At 36.8% G+C, this 14,803-nt stretch overlaps 1 protein-coding gene across 10 annotated transcripts in view; it reads left to right on the top strand.

Annotated features, from left to right (window-relative positions):
• Positions 1-14,803, top strand: part of LOC131955149 (C-myc promoter-binding protein) — a 62,504-nt gene that overhangs the window by 17,004 nt on the left and 30,697 nt on the right. For all 10 annotated transcript variants that reach the window (XM_059319192.1, XM_059319175.1, XM_059319183.1 and 7 more), the window contains 9 exons: positions 1,921-2,002; positions 2,278-2,320; positions 2,924-3,064; positions 3,200-3,341; positions 5,238-5,383; positions 6,292-6,347; positions 6,577-6,639; positions 9,048-9,186; positions 10,474-10,514. In XM_059319192.1, the coding sequence (XP_059175175.1) occupies positions 1,921-2,002; positions 2,278-2,320; positions 2,924-3,064; positions 3,200-3,341; positions 5,238-5,383; positions 6,292-6,347; positions 6,577-6,639; positions 9,048-9,186; positions 10,474-10,514 (853 nt within the window). The remainder of the gene's footprint in view (positions 1-1,920; positions 2,003-2,277; positions 2,321-2,923; positions 3,065-3,199; positions 3,342-5,237; positions 5,384-6,291; positions 6,348-6,576; positions 6,640-9,047; positions 9,187-10,473; positions 10,515-14,803) is intronic.

Below are 14,803 nucleotides of genomic sequence, written 5' to 3'. Positions count from 1 at the left end.
AATTAGAAGACTGGAAAAGGATGCTGAAACTAACCGACTTCCTGTTTAGTTAAAAATTAGGATTTGTTGGCCAAATTTTAATGAAACAAATTTAATTTTTCTATGCGTATTGTAAGCGGGCGGCAGCGGGCGTTACGGGACATTAACGGTGTCGGGCGGCAGCGGGCGTTACGGGACATTAATGGTTAATGTTAAAATAAAACTTGCCTCCTTTGTTACATTGTAAAATTTAATTTAAAAACATAAAATTGCAATTAGACAAGGCTTTGTGTTATTTTAGAGTGAATAACTTAAACTTCTTTTATTTAAAACAATCGCAATATTAAACAATTAATTAGTACAGTAATGGCGTGGGACTGCTTTAACTGCGATAAAAAAAATAGATAAAACATACGAAGTTCTTGTCCGAAAAAAAATTCCAAATTTTTGTCATGGTCTTGTCACATCCCTAGTAATGGCGGACAAACGACTGGTTACCTTATGAGATTTTCAACTCTGTTTCACTTCGAGGGTTAGTGCTGAAAAAAATGTATAATTTACCTATGTCAGCCATTTTCACTCATCTATTTCTGTTCCACATTTTGTTTTCTATTTACCTATAGCTGATTTTTTTTGCAGAGTTATTTTTCACTTACCATAAATAGTGGCATTTGTCTGTTTTTAACTAGTTTTTGTGTGATACTCCACTCTCTGGGCCACTTTTGTAACATGGGTTGTAGTCAGTCATGAATCACCCAGCACTTTAATTTAATACAGTAATTTTAATAGGTTTTTTGGACTGAGTAGAAAGGCATTTTCTTTATGGCAAAAGGGGAAAATAGGTTATTTATAAATTTATATAATAAAATATTAATAAATGTTATCAGGATACTGAAATTTCTTTTACCACAATTATACTGAGCCTAATAGCATTATTAGAGTTTTAAAGGCTTTTAGTTGGATCATAATATCTGTTTGTATGTGGGTTTTTTGGCAAATCTTGTGCAGCTCTATTTTGACCCACTTCTATTGCAGCAATTCAGTTCTAACTATCCAGACATGTCCATCTTTGGTGACAATGCAAGAATACATACTTTTTAATCTAATTAGATTAATTGTTAAAATGTAATTAACAGTTCACTAAATTCAATAACAAAAGCAGTAATAACGAGATTAAGTGCCAGCAGAAGCTGTGAACTGTTGGTCGCGGATGATTGATTTCGCACATTGAGAATTCACCACAGACTAAAAAAAAGCAGCTAATTGTCTATTAAAGATCACAAGCTACTGATAAGGGTATTAAAGCAGATATTTTAAGTTGTACATAATGTAGAGTTCGATAATAAACAGAATGTAAAAAATAAAATTCAAATAAAGTAAACCCACAAGTCGTTTTTAAAAACTAAATATCAATTTACCTTTTTTTCCTTTCTTACTAAAAAGTAGAAAATAAAACAAATTAAAAACAAAGTTTTAATAATAAGCTATTTAATTGCACTAAAAAATAAAATAGTTTAAACAAAGCACTGGTTGCTCATGAAATTTTTTTTTTTTAGCGATCAATGCTTTTATTAAAAAGCAAATTTTGTTTTCAAATTTTCAGTGCATTTAAAAGCATATTATTCTAAGATGTTTTTAAAAAAATAATTTAATGCAATAATAATTCCTTGAAATTCTAATCTCCATCTGAAAAAATCCTAGAAATACTCTAAAGTTTTAATTAAACTTGGGAAATATTTCAAATTTGTTATTTGTTGCTTTCTTACATCTCTTGAAAAACAGTTGCTGTCACTTAAGTTGGCTTCGTTATATTGAGAGCAGTTTGAACAATTGAAAACTGTTTTAGAACTATGATTTCTAAACAGAATAAATATTGATATTGGCTAGGAAATAAAAGAAAGGCCAAGAGAAGCATCACCGTGTATTGCTATTTTGTTGCAGGTGTTGATTCCCGTTATTTTGATCTGTATGACCCACCTCCAGATGTTATATGTGTGGATCTTGACACTAGCAGAATTTCCCCGTAAGTTGTTCTAGGTTTAGTTACTCTCATTTGGTTACTGGATACTGTACAATGACGTGAAGGCCAGGCTAAAAGAAATGTACTAAAAGATTGGAGCATATTAATAAACATAGACATAAATATATACAAAAACATCAGCAACATATATATATATATATATATAAAATCTAGACATGATTTTAAGAGAATGGACTTATCACCTCATTCTTTTTTATCAAGTTATTGAGTGCTTTATGTATAATTTTTAATGTTCTGACATTTTTTCTAATGCACAGACCTGAAGACAAAAAGTCTTTGAGTTTTAAAAACTTGCCTAAGGTGAGTTTTTCAAATATTCTTCCAAAATCCTATTTATTTTTGGGTGATGGTGAAGTTAAATTTTGCTGCCTGTGTGTTGATAGGGCTGGGTGCAGGGCGGTGAGCAGTGGAGGCAACATTTGAAATGTCCAATTCTGCTAACTTATAGAATGAGTAGCGGCTTACTGTCCAGTGTTACATGGTCTAGTGTATTGTATGTTACATGGTCTAGTGTATTGTATGTTACATGGTCTAGTGTATTGTATGTTACATGGTCTAGTGTATGGTCTAGTGTATTGTATGTAACATGGTCTGGTGTATTGTATGTTACATGGTCTGGTGTATTGTATGTTACATGGTCTGGTGTATTGTATGTTACATGGTCTGGTGTATTGTATGTTACATGGTCTAGTGTATTGTTTATATGTTACATGGTCTAGTGTATTGTATGTTACACAAGCTTACAAATCCACTATTTGACAGAAGCCCAGTAAAGTGATGCTTAAATAAGTTTATCCCCTATTTGACAGAAGCCCAGTAAAGTGATGCTAAAATAAGTTTATCTCCAATTTGACAGAAGCCCAGTAAAGTGATGCTTAAATAAGTTTATCTCCCATTTGACAGAAGCCCAGTAGAGTGATGCTAGAAAGTTTGTCTAAACTTTATGAAGAAGCCAGCCAACCCAGTGTACATAAACATGGAAATGATGAAGTCTCTCTGGAGATGACACACTTTGATTTGGATTTTAGACGGAAAAAACAAGATGTGAGTAGTATGACATCAGCATCACTGCAGTTAGTTTCATTGTCTTTGATCACATTTAAGTAGATCCTAGATCACAAGTATAGTTGTCTGATTATGTCTCCTTAAAAAACCTAAAAAATGGGCTTGTCATTTCAGATGCAGCTTGAGTTTGCAATCCAGGAAGTTTTTCTAAGGTTCACAGCTTGCTTATTGAAAGACTACAAAAATTTCCTGAATCCAATAATGAAACAGCCTAACAGCCGCACTACTGATGCTTCATCTCTATTTGATATGCAGGGTAATTTTGTCTGCTTAGATTAGATCTATATGTAGGTCACTTGTTTAATGAACATGATCTTTAGATATCCATCTGTAAATGTTTATTGAACATGATCTTTACATATCCATCTGTAAATGTTTATTGAACATGATCTTTACATATCCATCTGTAAATGTTTATTGAACATGATCTTTACATATCTATCTGTAAATGTTTATTGAACATGATCTTTAGAAATCCATCTATAAATGTTTATTCAACATGACTTTGGATATCCATCTGTCAGTAGCATACGTTAAATAAAGTTAAATATGAACCAAGTTCCACAACACACAAAAAAACAACAACAACACGTTACTGAAAAACTGTCATTCTATGTACCCTGAATATCACATTTTTAGACAACTCTATAGCCTACGTCTTGGCTTACTTAGCGGCGCCGAGCTTAGCACAGGTGTGTGCAAAGCGCTTTTTTGTCTGTGCCTGTCCACTTTAAGGCATCTGCTGTTTGTGCTATTCGTGCTGTATATAGACCGTCAATAATGATCTAATTCACAATTGTGGTCTTTGCTTGAGTTGTCTAGCTCAATTCAGCTATCTATCATTTATGTTGGAGGCTCAATTCAGCTATCTATCATTTATGCTGGAGGCTCAATTCAGCTATCTATCATTTATGCTGGAGGCTCAATTCAGCTATCTATCATTTATGCTGGAGGCTCAATTCAGCTATCTATCATTTATGCTGGAGGCTCAATTCAGCTATCTATCATTTATGCTTGAGGCTAAATTTAGCTATCATTTATGCTGGAGGCTCAATTCAGCTATCTATCATTTATGTTGGAGGCTCAATTCAGCTATCTATCATTTATGCTGGAGGCTCAATTCAGCCATCTATCATTTATGCTAGAGGCTCAATTCAGCTATCATTTATGCTGGAGGCTCAATTCAGCTATCTATCATTTATGCTGGAGGCTCAATTCAGGTATCTGTCATTTATGCTGGAGGCTCAATTCAGCTATCTATCATTTATGCTGGAGGCTCAATTCAGCTATCTATCATTTATTCTGGAGGCTCAATTCAGCTATCTATCATTTATGCTGTAGGCTCAATTCAGCTATCTATCATTTATGCTGGAGGCTTTTTCATCGCTTATAGTAGAGTGATCGCTTGCATTATTGTGATGTATAGCATTTATTTTCTACTTTTTAGTTCAATCAGAAAACGTGGGTTTTTATTTTTTATTTTTAATGATAATTATTTGTAAAAATAAATAGTGATACGCAACTACAACTGAAATGTTTAAATAATTATTGATTCGGTAGAATTTGAAATTTACAATTAAATGTGTAGACCTATAGGGCTGGTAAGTAGGTCACCAACCAGTTCTATTTCTCAATTAAAACCTGCATGAGCCATAGAACTTGTTGGTGACCTACTTACCAGCTCATTACATATCTATATTAACAGTGGTTATTTCCCCTACTGTGGTTTGGTTGCCTTTATTAATATTCCATTATGTCATATTGTTTTGTTTTACAAAGACTACAAAACAGATTCTATTGCGTTGCTTGTTTTTGGTTGTGTTGTGTGTGTATTTTGTGTTGTATTTTGTTTTGTGTGATACATTGTTTTGTTGTGGGCCTACTTAGTGTTGTGTTCTTTTTTTTTACAGAGTAATGTTTGAATGTATTTTTCACCTTAGCGAAGCAATGTCATACAGCTAGTATATATATAAATATATATATATATATACATATATAACCCCTGGAGTTATATCCCCCCCCGGTCAATTACGGGGGGGGGGGGGTATATATATAATAAATATATAAATATATAGCCTTTTTCTCCCCTCCCCCCCTAACCCGAAAACCTGTGTATGCCTCTGCCATCTGTAAATGTTTACTGTACATGCAGGATTTCTTAAAAGCCGAGACAAGGCCAACACCAAGTTTTTCTCCCAATTGATGCATACACAGATGTTTTTTCGCTTTATCGAGGAAAGATCTTTTGTGTCAGATAAAGATGCTAGTCTTGCTTTCTTTGATGAATGTGCAGAGAAGGTTTGGCTTCTTTTTGTATACATTTTTAAAAATTAAATTTCAATAAGTCATTGTCTAGCTTGTAATTTTGACACCCCTGTCCTACTGTTGACACCCCTGTCCTACTGTTGACACCCCTGTCCTACTGTTAACACCCCTGTCCTACTGTTAACACCCCTGTCCTACTCTTGAGACCCGTGTCCTACTCTTGAGACCACTGTCCTACTGTTGACATCACTGTCCTACTGTTAACACCCCTGTCCTACTGTTGACACCCCTGTCCTACTCTTGAGACCCGTGTCCTACTCTTGAGACCACTGTCCTACTGTTGACATCACTGTCCTACTGTTGACATCACTGTCCTACTGTTGACACCCCTGTCCTACTGTTGACATCACTGTCCTACACTTGACACCCCTGTCCTACTGTTGACATCACTGTCCTACTGTTGACATCACTGTCCTACTGTTAACATCACTGTCCTACTGTTGACATCACTGTCCTACTGTTGACATCACTGTCCTACTGTTGACATCACTGTCCTTCTGTTGACACCCCTGTCCTACTCTTGAGACCACTGTCCTACTGTTGACATCACTGTCCTACTGTTGACATCACTGTCCTACTGTTGACACCCCTGTCCTACTGTTGACACCCCTGTCCTACTGTTGACACCCCTGTCCTACTCTTGAGACCCCTGTCCTACTGTTGACATCACTGTCCTACTGTTGACATCACTGTCCTACTGTTGACATTACTGTCCTACTGTTGACACCCCTGTCCTACTGTTGACATCACTGTCCTACTGTTGACATCACTGTCCTACTGTTGACATCACTGTCCTACTGTTGACATCACTGTCCTACTGTTGACATCACTGTCCTACTCTTGAGACCACTGTCATGTTACTGTCTTATGTATCTGTCCAGGTTGATGAAACTAGTGACACACCAAAACTGATTGAGATTGATAACAGCCAGATGAGGTAGGTCAGCAATTTTTACATGAGTTCTAGTTTGCAGTTGTGATGTTTCATTTCACAGTCTCTCAAGATTATTATAAATTCTACTTGTCCAATTCTTTTTTTGGCCAATTTTTAAAATTTCAATTATTCAACTACAAAATTTTTGACTAGTGAAATAAACTGCCCTAAAAATTTTACTTTTTGTTGTTTCATCTATGTTAAATATAATGTCTTCTTCTTATGTTTTCAGTGAAAGAACAGTGTTCATAATGCCGCCAGAGCCAGTAAATTTACCTGAAGGAGTTAAGTACAGGTAAATCATCATTTCCTCATTGCTGTAAGACAGCTGTGTTGCTATGTTAAGCAAAAATTAGTGGAAAAATATTTAACTAATTACCATCACTTCTCTATCCCAATAATTATTCACATTTATGGCATAAGTGGGGTGGGGGGGGGGGGGGGGGTTAAGTCCCAAGAGTTTTCTTCTTTGTTCATGTATGTGTTTAATAGGTCAAAAAAATATATCTGCTAACATGTCCAGAAAATATATCTGTTAATATGTCAAAAAATGTCTCTGTTCATGTATGTTTTTAAAATGTCCAAAAATATATGTTAACTTATCCAAAAAATGTCTCTGTTCATGTACGTGTTTAATATGTCCAAAAAATTTATCTGTTAACATGTTCAAAAAATATATCTGTTAATATGTCCAAAAATGTCTCTGTTCATGTATGTGTTAATATCCAAAAAATATATCTATTAAGGGGATATGCTGGTTTTTTTTTCTATTTTTTACAATTTAAGATCTAAAGCCTTTTGAATTCTGTTACCATGTTTGGCACATGAAAGTAAGTATTAAACAGCAAAAAAAAAGGGTTAAAAACAATTTTGTTTGTCATGGAAACCCAAAAAAGAACCTCTGCCAATTTGCATTTTTCAGTACTTTTAAAAATGCTAAGGCTTATTTATTTATGCACTTATAGCAATCAAATTTAAACTGCTTATATTTCAGTATATATTAAAACTTTTGTCACAACAACTTTTTGAAATAGCTACCAGTAAGAATTTTACAAGGTCAAATAAATTGTACCCTTTTTGGAATTCAAAAGTTTCAAAATTTCATATTAATTACAAAATAGTTTTTTTTATGAAAGCCATCACAATTCCCCCACAATAAAAGTTGTATTTTTGCCTGAAGAACAAGTACTGAAAATTTGGTTGGCATTGTTAAATCAATAAATAAACAGGGAGTGATCTCCCCTAAAGGGTAAACTTTCTCAAATATTCTTATATAACGCTACGGAGGATGGCAACTCGGAATATAGACAACATTTTAAATCCATTTTTAATTACTTAAACTTTTTAAAAATAGAATAGAATCTTGTAGAAAAAAGAATTGCACACCAAGTGGACGCCAAACAAAATGTGTATAATAGTGCGGAATATTATTAGTACTTTATAAATTCACATTCATTTTTTGAGAAATCAGAAATTGCTTAAATTATACTTCCGGTCAACGGAAATTACTCAACATTTGACAGAAGGCAGATAATTAGATCTACTGAAACAGTACTCAAGTTATAGGCTTTTGATAAAGTTCCACTTCCGGTTATCAAAAATTGCTGAAAAGTTGATACAAATCTACAAATAAGTACTGAGGTGTAAAAGGGTAAAAACTGTCAAAATTTCATGTGATTTTTGTGCACGATAACAATACTTCCTCTATACTCTGTGTACGAGAAAGTAAAAAGAAGTAGGCTTTTAAGTGTTAAAAACCTACAAACTGAGAAAAACAGCCAAAAGTAATGAAAAGGAGATCATGAAAATACCATATCTGTGTAAACTGCAAAGCCGATTGTAAGCTTTGGGTGTTTCGGAGATGATGGAAATTAAGGTTATCAAATACATGCGAAATCCAGCTTTCCAATGATGCCAAATACAATATGATGACGGATATAAAACTTTTCAAATAGAGATTGTAAGATTGGGAAAAATAATTTTTTAATTAATAGGGTCTTAAAAATGGTATTTTAAACACATAAAAATAATTTTTTTCTCATTAAAGTTATTATTTTCTTAACACAAAATGGACAAAGTATCCAAAAGTACAAGAAAGTCATCATGACAAAAAACAAGAAATTTTGGGATTTTTTTTTTAAGGCGCATATCTCCTTAACCCTTTGAGCCTGACAAGCTGGTAAACCAGTTTCAAAATTAGGCATATATGTCTGAAAAGTCAATTTTCCAGCCCGATGATCTAGTGTCAAAGTCCTAGGGGCTGGTACACCGTCTTATTAAATATAATTAGCAGTGGACTGAATAAAACATGTCTTTAAAGTGCGGGGTTATAATTCTAAAAATAGACTTTGGGGGAAAGTTGAAAGTGAAAGTGTTTGCATTGTGTGAAACACATTGTCAACAACAACAACAAATCTATTATTTTATTATTCGGTTATAATTATTATTGCTGAATTGTTGTTCTATACTGAGCCTTGATGCAAAATTTGGCTTGATTATCTCAAACCATTCAGAAGTTATAGGCAAAGTTAGAAGTAGATAAGAGAAAATTGGTTTGGGCCTGTTAGCTCAGGAAATGGGAGAAATTAGGCCAGGGAGGCCTGGGTTCAAAGGGTTAATATGTCCAAAAATGTCTCTGTTCATGTATGTGTTAATATGTCCAAACAATGTCTATATATGTGTAGTTTTTGTTGACTCTCGCAGCTACAATGGCTTCCCTGAGTTGAACCAAGAGCTGTTTCTTGCTAACAAGAAGTCAGTGTTGCCTGTACCAACAAAAGCAACTTGCCCCAACAGCCCACTAGCCAGGAGAACAAAGCAAGAAGTCAAATCTGCACAAAAGGTTCTTCACTTTAACCATTACCTTCATACATCATGGATACATTTCACATGGACATTACCTTCATACATTATGGATACATTTCACATGGACATTACCTTCATACATTATGGATACATTTCACATGGACATTACCTTCATACATTATGGATACATTTCACATGGACATTACCTTCATACATTATGGATACATTTCACATGGACATTACCTTCATACATTATGGATACATTTCACATGGACATTACCTTCATATATTATGGATACATTTCACATGGACATTACCTTCATACATTATGGATACATTTCACATGGACATTACCTTCATACATTATGGATACATTTCACATGGACATTACCTTCATATATTATGGATACATTTCACATGGACATTACCTTCATACATTATGGATACATTTCACATGGACATTACCTTCATACATTATGGATACATTTCACATGGACATTACCTTCATATATCATGGATACATTTCACATGGACATTACCTTCATATATCATGGATACATTTCACATGGACATTACCTTCATATATCATGGATACATTTCACATGGACATTACCTTCATATATCATGGATACATTTCACATGGACATTACCTACATACATTATGGATACATTTCAAATGGACATTACCTTCATACATCATGGATACATTTCACATGGACATTACCTTCATATATCATGGATACATTTCACATGGACATTACCTTCATATATCATGGATACATTTCACATGGACATTACCTTCATATATCATGGATACATTTCACATGGAAATTACCTTCAAACACACTAGATAGTTTTAGTTTGTTATCCTTTTGAAATGTATCCACATGAAATGTATCCATGTTTAACATGTCCATATCAAATGTATCCATGTTTAACATGTCCATGTGAAATGTATCCATGTTTAACATGTCCATGTGAAATGTATCCATGTTTAACATGTCCATGTGAAATGTATCCATGTTTAACATGTCCATGTAAAATGTATCCATGTTTAACATGTCCATGTAAAATGTATCCATGTTTAACATGTCCATGTGAAATGTATCCATGTTTAACATGTCCATGTGAAATGTATCCAAGTGTAACATGTCCATGTGAAATGTATCCAAGTGTAACATGTCCATGTGAAATGTATCCATGTTTAACATGTCCATATGAAATGTATCCATGTTTAACATGTCCATATGAAATGTATCCATGTTTAACATGTCCATATGAAATGTATCCATGTTTAACATGTCCATGTAAAATTTGCTTGCAGGTAGCTCAGCAACAGGTGGGCAATCCAAAGCTATGGGCAAAGTAAGTTTTTTTTTTGTTTGTAGTGCGTAGGTTGTTTGTAGTGCGTAGGTTGTTTGTAGTGCGTAGGTTGTTTGTACTGCTGTAGGTGGTGTTTGTACTGCTGTAGGTTGTGCTGTGGAGGTTGTGTATGTACTGCTGTAGGTTGTGTTTGTACTGCTGTAGGTTGTGTTTGTACTACTGTAGGTTGTGCTATGGAGGTTGTGTTTGTACTGATGTAGGTTGTGTTTGTACTGCTGTAGGTTGTGTTTGTATTGCTGTAAGTTGTGTTTGTACTGCTGTAGGTTGTGTTTGTACTGCTGTAGGTTGTGCATGTACTGCTGTAGGTTGTGTTTGTGCTGATGTAGGTTGTGTTTGTACTGCTGTAGGTTGTGTTTGTACTGCTGTAGGTTGTGTTTGTACTGCTGTAGGTTGTGTTTGTACTGCTGTAGGTTGTGCTGTGGAGGTTGTGTATGTACTGCTGTAGGTGGTGTTTGTACTGCTGTAGGTTGTGTTTGTACTGCTGTAGGTTGTGTTTGTACTGCTGTAGGTTGTGCTGTGGAGGTTGTGTATGTACTGCTGTAGGTGGTGTTTGTACTGCTGTAGGTTGTGTTTGTACTGCTGTAGGTTGTGTTTGTACTGCTGTAGGTTGTGCTGTGTAGGTTGTGCTTGTACTGCTGTAGGTTGTGTATGTACTGCTGTAAGTTGTGTTTGTACTGCTGTAGGTTGTGTTTGTACTGCTGTAGGTGCTGTTTGTACTGCTGTAGGTTGTGTTTGTACTGCTGTAGGTTGTGTATGTACTGATGTAGGTTGTGTAGGTACTGATGTAGGTTGTGTTTGTACTGATGTAGGTTGTGCTGTGTAGGTTGTGTTTGTACTGCTGTAGGTTGTGTAGGTACTGATGTAGGTTGTGTTTGTAATCCTGTAGGTTGTGTATGTACTGTTGTAGGTGGTGTTTGTACTGCTGTAGGTTGTGTTTGTACTGCTGTAGGTTGTGTTTGTACTGATGTAGGTTGTGTTTGTACTGCTGTAGGTTGTGCTGTGGAGGTTGTGTATGTACTGCTGTAGGTGGTGTTTGTACTGCTGTAGGTTGTGTTTTACTGCTGTAGGTGGTGTTTGTACTGCTGTAGGTTGTGTTTGTACTGCTGTAGGTTGTGTTAGTACTGCTGTAGGTTGTGTATGTACTGCTGTAGGTTGTGTTTGTACTGCTGTAGGTTGTGCTGTGGAGGTTGTGTATGTACTGCTGTAGGTGGTGTTTGTACTGCTGTAGGTTGTGTTTTACTGCTGTAGGTGGTGTTTGTACTGCTGTAGGTTGTGTTTTACTGCTGTAGGTGGTGTTTGTACTGCTGTAGGTTGTGTTTTACTGCTGTAGGTGGTGTTTGTACTGCTGTAGGTTGTGTTTTACTGCTGTAGGTGGTGTTTGTACTGCTGTAGGTTGTGTTTGTACTGCTGTAGGTTGTGTATGTACTGCTGTAGGTTGTGTTTGTACTGCTGTAGGTTGTGCTGTGGAGGTTGTGTATGTACTGCTGTAGGTGGTGTTTGTACTGCTGTAGGTTGTGTTTGTACTGCTGTAGGTTGTGCTGTGGAGGTTGTGTATGTACTGCTGTAGGTGGTGTTTGTACTGCTGTAGGTTGTGTTTGTACTGCTGTAGGTTGTGCTTGTACTGCTGTAGGTTGTGTTTTACTGCTGTAGGTGGTGTTTGTACTGCTGTAGGTGCTTTTTGTACTGCTGTAGGTTGTGTTCGTACTGCTGTAGCTTGTGTTTGTACTGGTGTAGGTTGTTTGTACTGCTGTAGGTTGTGTTTTACTGCTGTAGGTTGTGTTTGTACTGCTGTAGGTGGTGTTTGTACTGCTGTAGGTTGTGTTTGTACTGCTGTAGGTTGTGCTGTGTAGGTTGTGTTTGTACTGCTGTAGGTTGTGTTTGTACTGATGTAGGTTGTGTTTGTACTGCTGTAGGTTGTGTTTGTACTGATGTAGGTTGTGTTTGTACTGCTGTAGGTTGTGTTAGTACTGCTGTAGGTTGTGTTTGTATTGCTGTAGGTTGTGCTGTGTAGGTTGTGTTTGTACTGCTGTAGGTTGTGTTTGTACTGATGTAGGTTGTGTTTGTACTGCTGTAGGTTGTGTTTGTACTGCTGTAGGTTGTGTATGTACTGCTGGAGGTTGTGTAGGTACTGATGTAGGTTGTGTTTGTACTGATGTAGGTTGTGCTGTGTAGGTTGTGTTTGTACTGCTGTAGGTTGTGCTGTGGAGGTTGTGTATGTACTGCTGTAGGTTGTGTTTGTACTGCTGTAGGTTGTGTTTGTACTACTGTAGGTTGTGCTATGGAGGTTGTGTTTGTACTGATGTAGGTTGTGTTTGTACTGCTGTAGGTTGTGTTTGTATTGCTGTAAGTTGTGTTTGTACTGCTGTAGGTTGTGTTTGTACTGCTGTAGGTTGTGCATGTACTGCTGTAGGTTGTGTTTGTGCTGATGTAGGTTGTGTTTGTACTGCTGTAGGTTGTGTTTGTACTGCTGTAGGTTGTGTTTGTACTGCTGTAGGTTGTGTTTGTACTGCTGTAGGTTGTGCTGTGGAGGTTGTGTATGTACTGCTGTAGGTGGTGTTTGTACTGCTGTAGGTTGTGTTTGTACTGCTGTAGGTTGTGTTTGTACTGCTGTAGGTTGTGCTGTGGAGGTTGTGTATGTACTGCTGTAGGTGGTGTTTGTACTGCTGTAGGTTGTGTTTGTACTGCTGTAGGTTGTGTTTGTACTGCTGTAGGTTGTGCTGTGTAGGTTGTGCTTGTACTGCTGTAGGTTGTGTATGTACTGCTGTAAGTTGTGTTTGTACTGCTGTAGGTTGTGTTTGTACTGCTGTAGGTGCTGTTTGTACTGCTGTAGGTTGTGTTTGTACTGCTGTAGGTTGTGTATGTACTGATGTAGGTTGTGTAGGTACTGATGTAGGTTGTGTTTGTACTGATGTAGGTTGTGCTGTGTAGGTTGTGTTTGTACTGCTGTAGGTTGTGTAGGTACTGATGTAGGTTGTGTTTGTAATCCTGTAGGTTGTGTATGTACTGTTGTAGGTGGTGTTTGTACTGCTGTAGGTTGTGTTTGTACTGCTGTAGGTTGTGTTTGTACTGATGTAGGTTGTGTTTGTACTGCTGTAGGTTGTGCTGTGGAGGTTGTGTATGTACTGCTGTAGGTGGTGTTTGTACTGCTGTAGGTTGTGTTTTACTGCTGTAGGTGGTGTTTGTACTGCTGTAGGTTGTGTTTGTACTGCTGTAGGTTGTGTTAGTACTGCTGTAGGTTGTGTATGTACTGCTGTAGGTTGTGTTTGTACTGCTGTAGGTTGTGCTGTGGAGGTTGTGTATGTACTGCTGTAGGTGGTGTTTGTACTGCTGTAGGTTGTGTTTTACTGCTGTAGGTGGTGTTTGTACTGCTGTAGGTTGTGTTTTACTGCTGTAGGTGGTGTTTGTACTGCTGTAGGTTGTGTTTTACTGCTGTAGGTGGTGTTTGTACTGCTGTAGGTTGTGTTTTACTGCTGTAGGTGGTGTTTGTACTGCTGTAGGTTGTGTTTGTACTGCTGTAGGTTGTGTTTGTACTGCTGTAGGTTGTGTTTGTACTGCTGTAGGTTGTGCTGTGGAGGTTGTGTATGTACTGCTGTAGGTGGTGTTTGTACTGCTGTAGGTTGTGTTTGTACTGCTGTAGGTTGTGCTGTGGAGGTTGTGTATGTACTGCTGTAGGTGGTGTTTGTACTGCTGTAGGTTGTGTTTGTACTGCTGTAGGTTGTGCTTGTACTGCTGTAGGTTGTGTTTTACTGCTGTAGGTGGTGTTTGTACTGCTGTAGGTGCTTTTTGTACTGCTGTAGGTTGTGTTCGTACTGCTGTAGCTTGTGTTTGTACTGGTGTAGGTTGTTTGTACTGCTGTAGGTTGTGTTTTACTGCTGTAGGTTGTGTTTGTACTGCTGTAGGTGGTGTTTGTACTGCTGTAGGTTGTGTTTGTACTGCTGTAGGTTGTGCTGTGTAGGTTGTGTTTGTACTGCTGTAGGTTGTGTTTGTACTGATGTAGGTTGTGTTTGTACTGCTGTAGGTTGTGTTTGTACTGATGTAGGTTGTGTTTGTACTGCTGTAGGTTGTGTTTGTACTGCTGTAGGTTGTGTTTGTATTGCTGTAGGTTGTGCTGTGTAGGTTGTGTTTGTACTGCTGTAGGTTGTGTTTGTACTGATGTAGGTTGTGTTTGTACTGCTGTAGGTTGTGTTTGTACTGCTGTAGGTTGTGTATGTACTGCTGGAGGTTGTGTAGGTACTGATGTAGGTTGTGTTTGTACTGATGTAGGTTGTGCT

Source organism: Physella acuta, unplaced genomic scaffold, assembly GCF_028476545.2.
Source record: "Physella acuta isolate Inbredline_101_S28 unplaced genomic scaffold, ASM2847654v3 ptg000079l, whole genome shotgun sequence".
Taxonomy (NCBI): Eukaryota; Metazoa; Mollusca; class Gastropoda; family Physidae; genus Physella; species Physella acuta.
The sequence above is the reverse complement of the archived record's forward strand: the minus strand, read 5'-3'. Positions and strand labels throughout refer to the sequence as shown.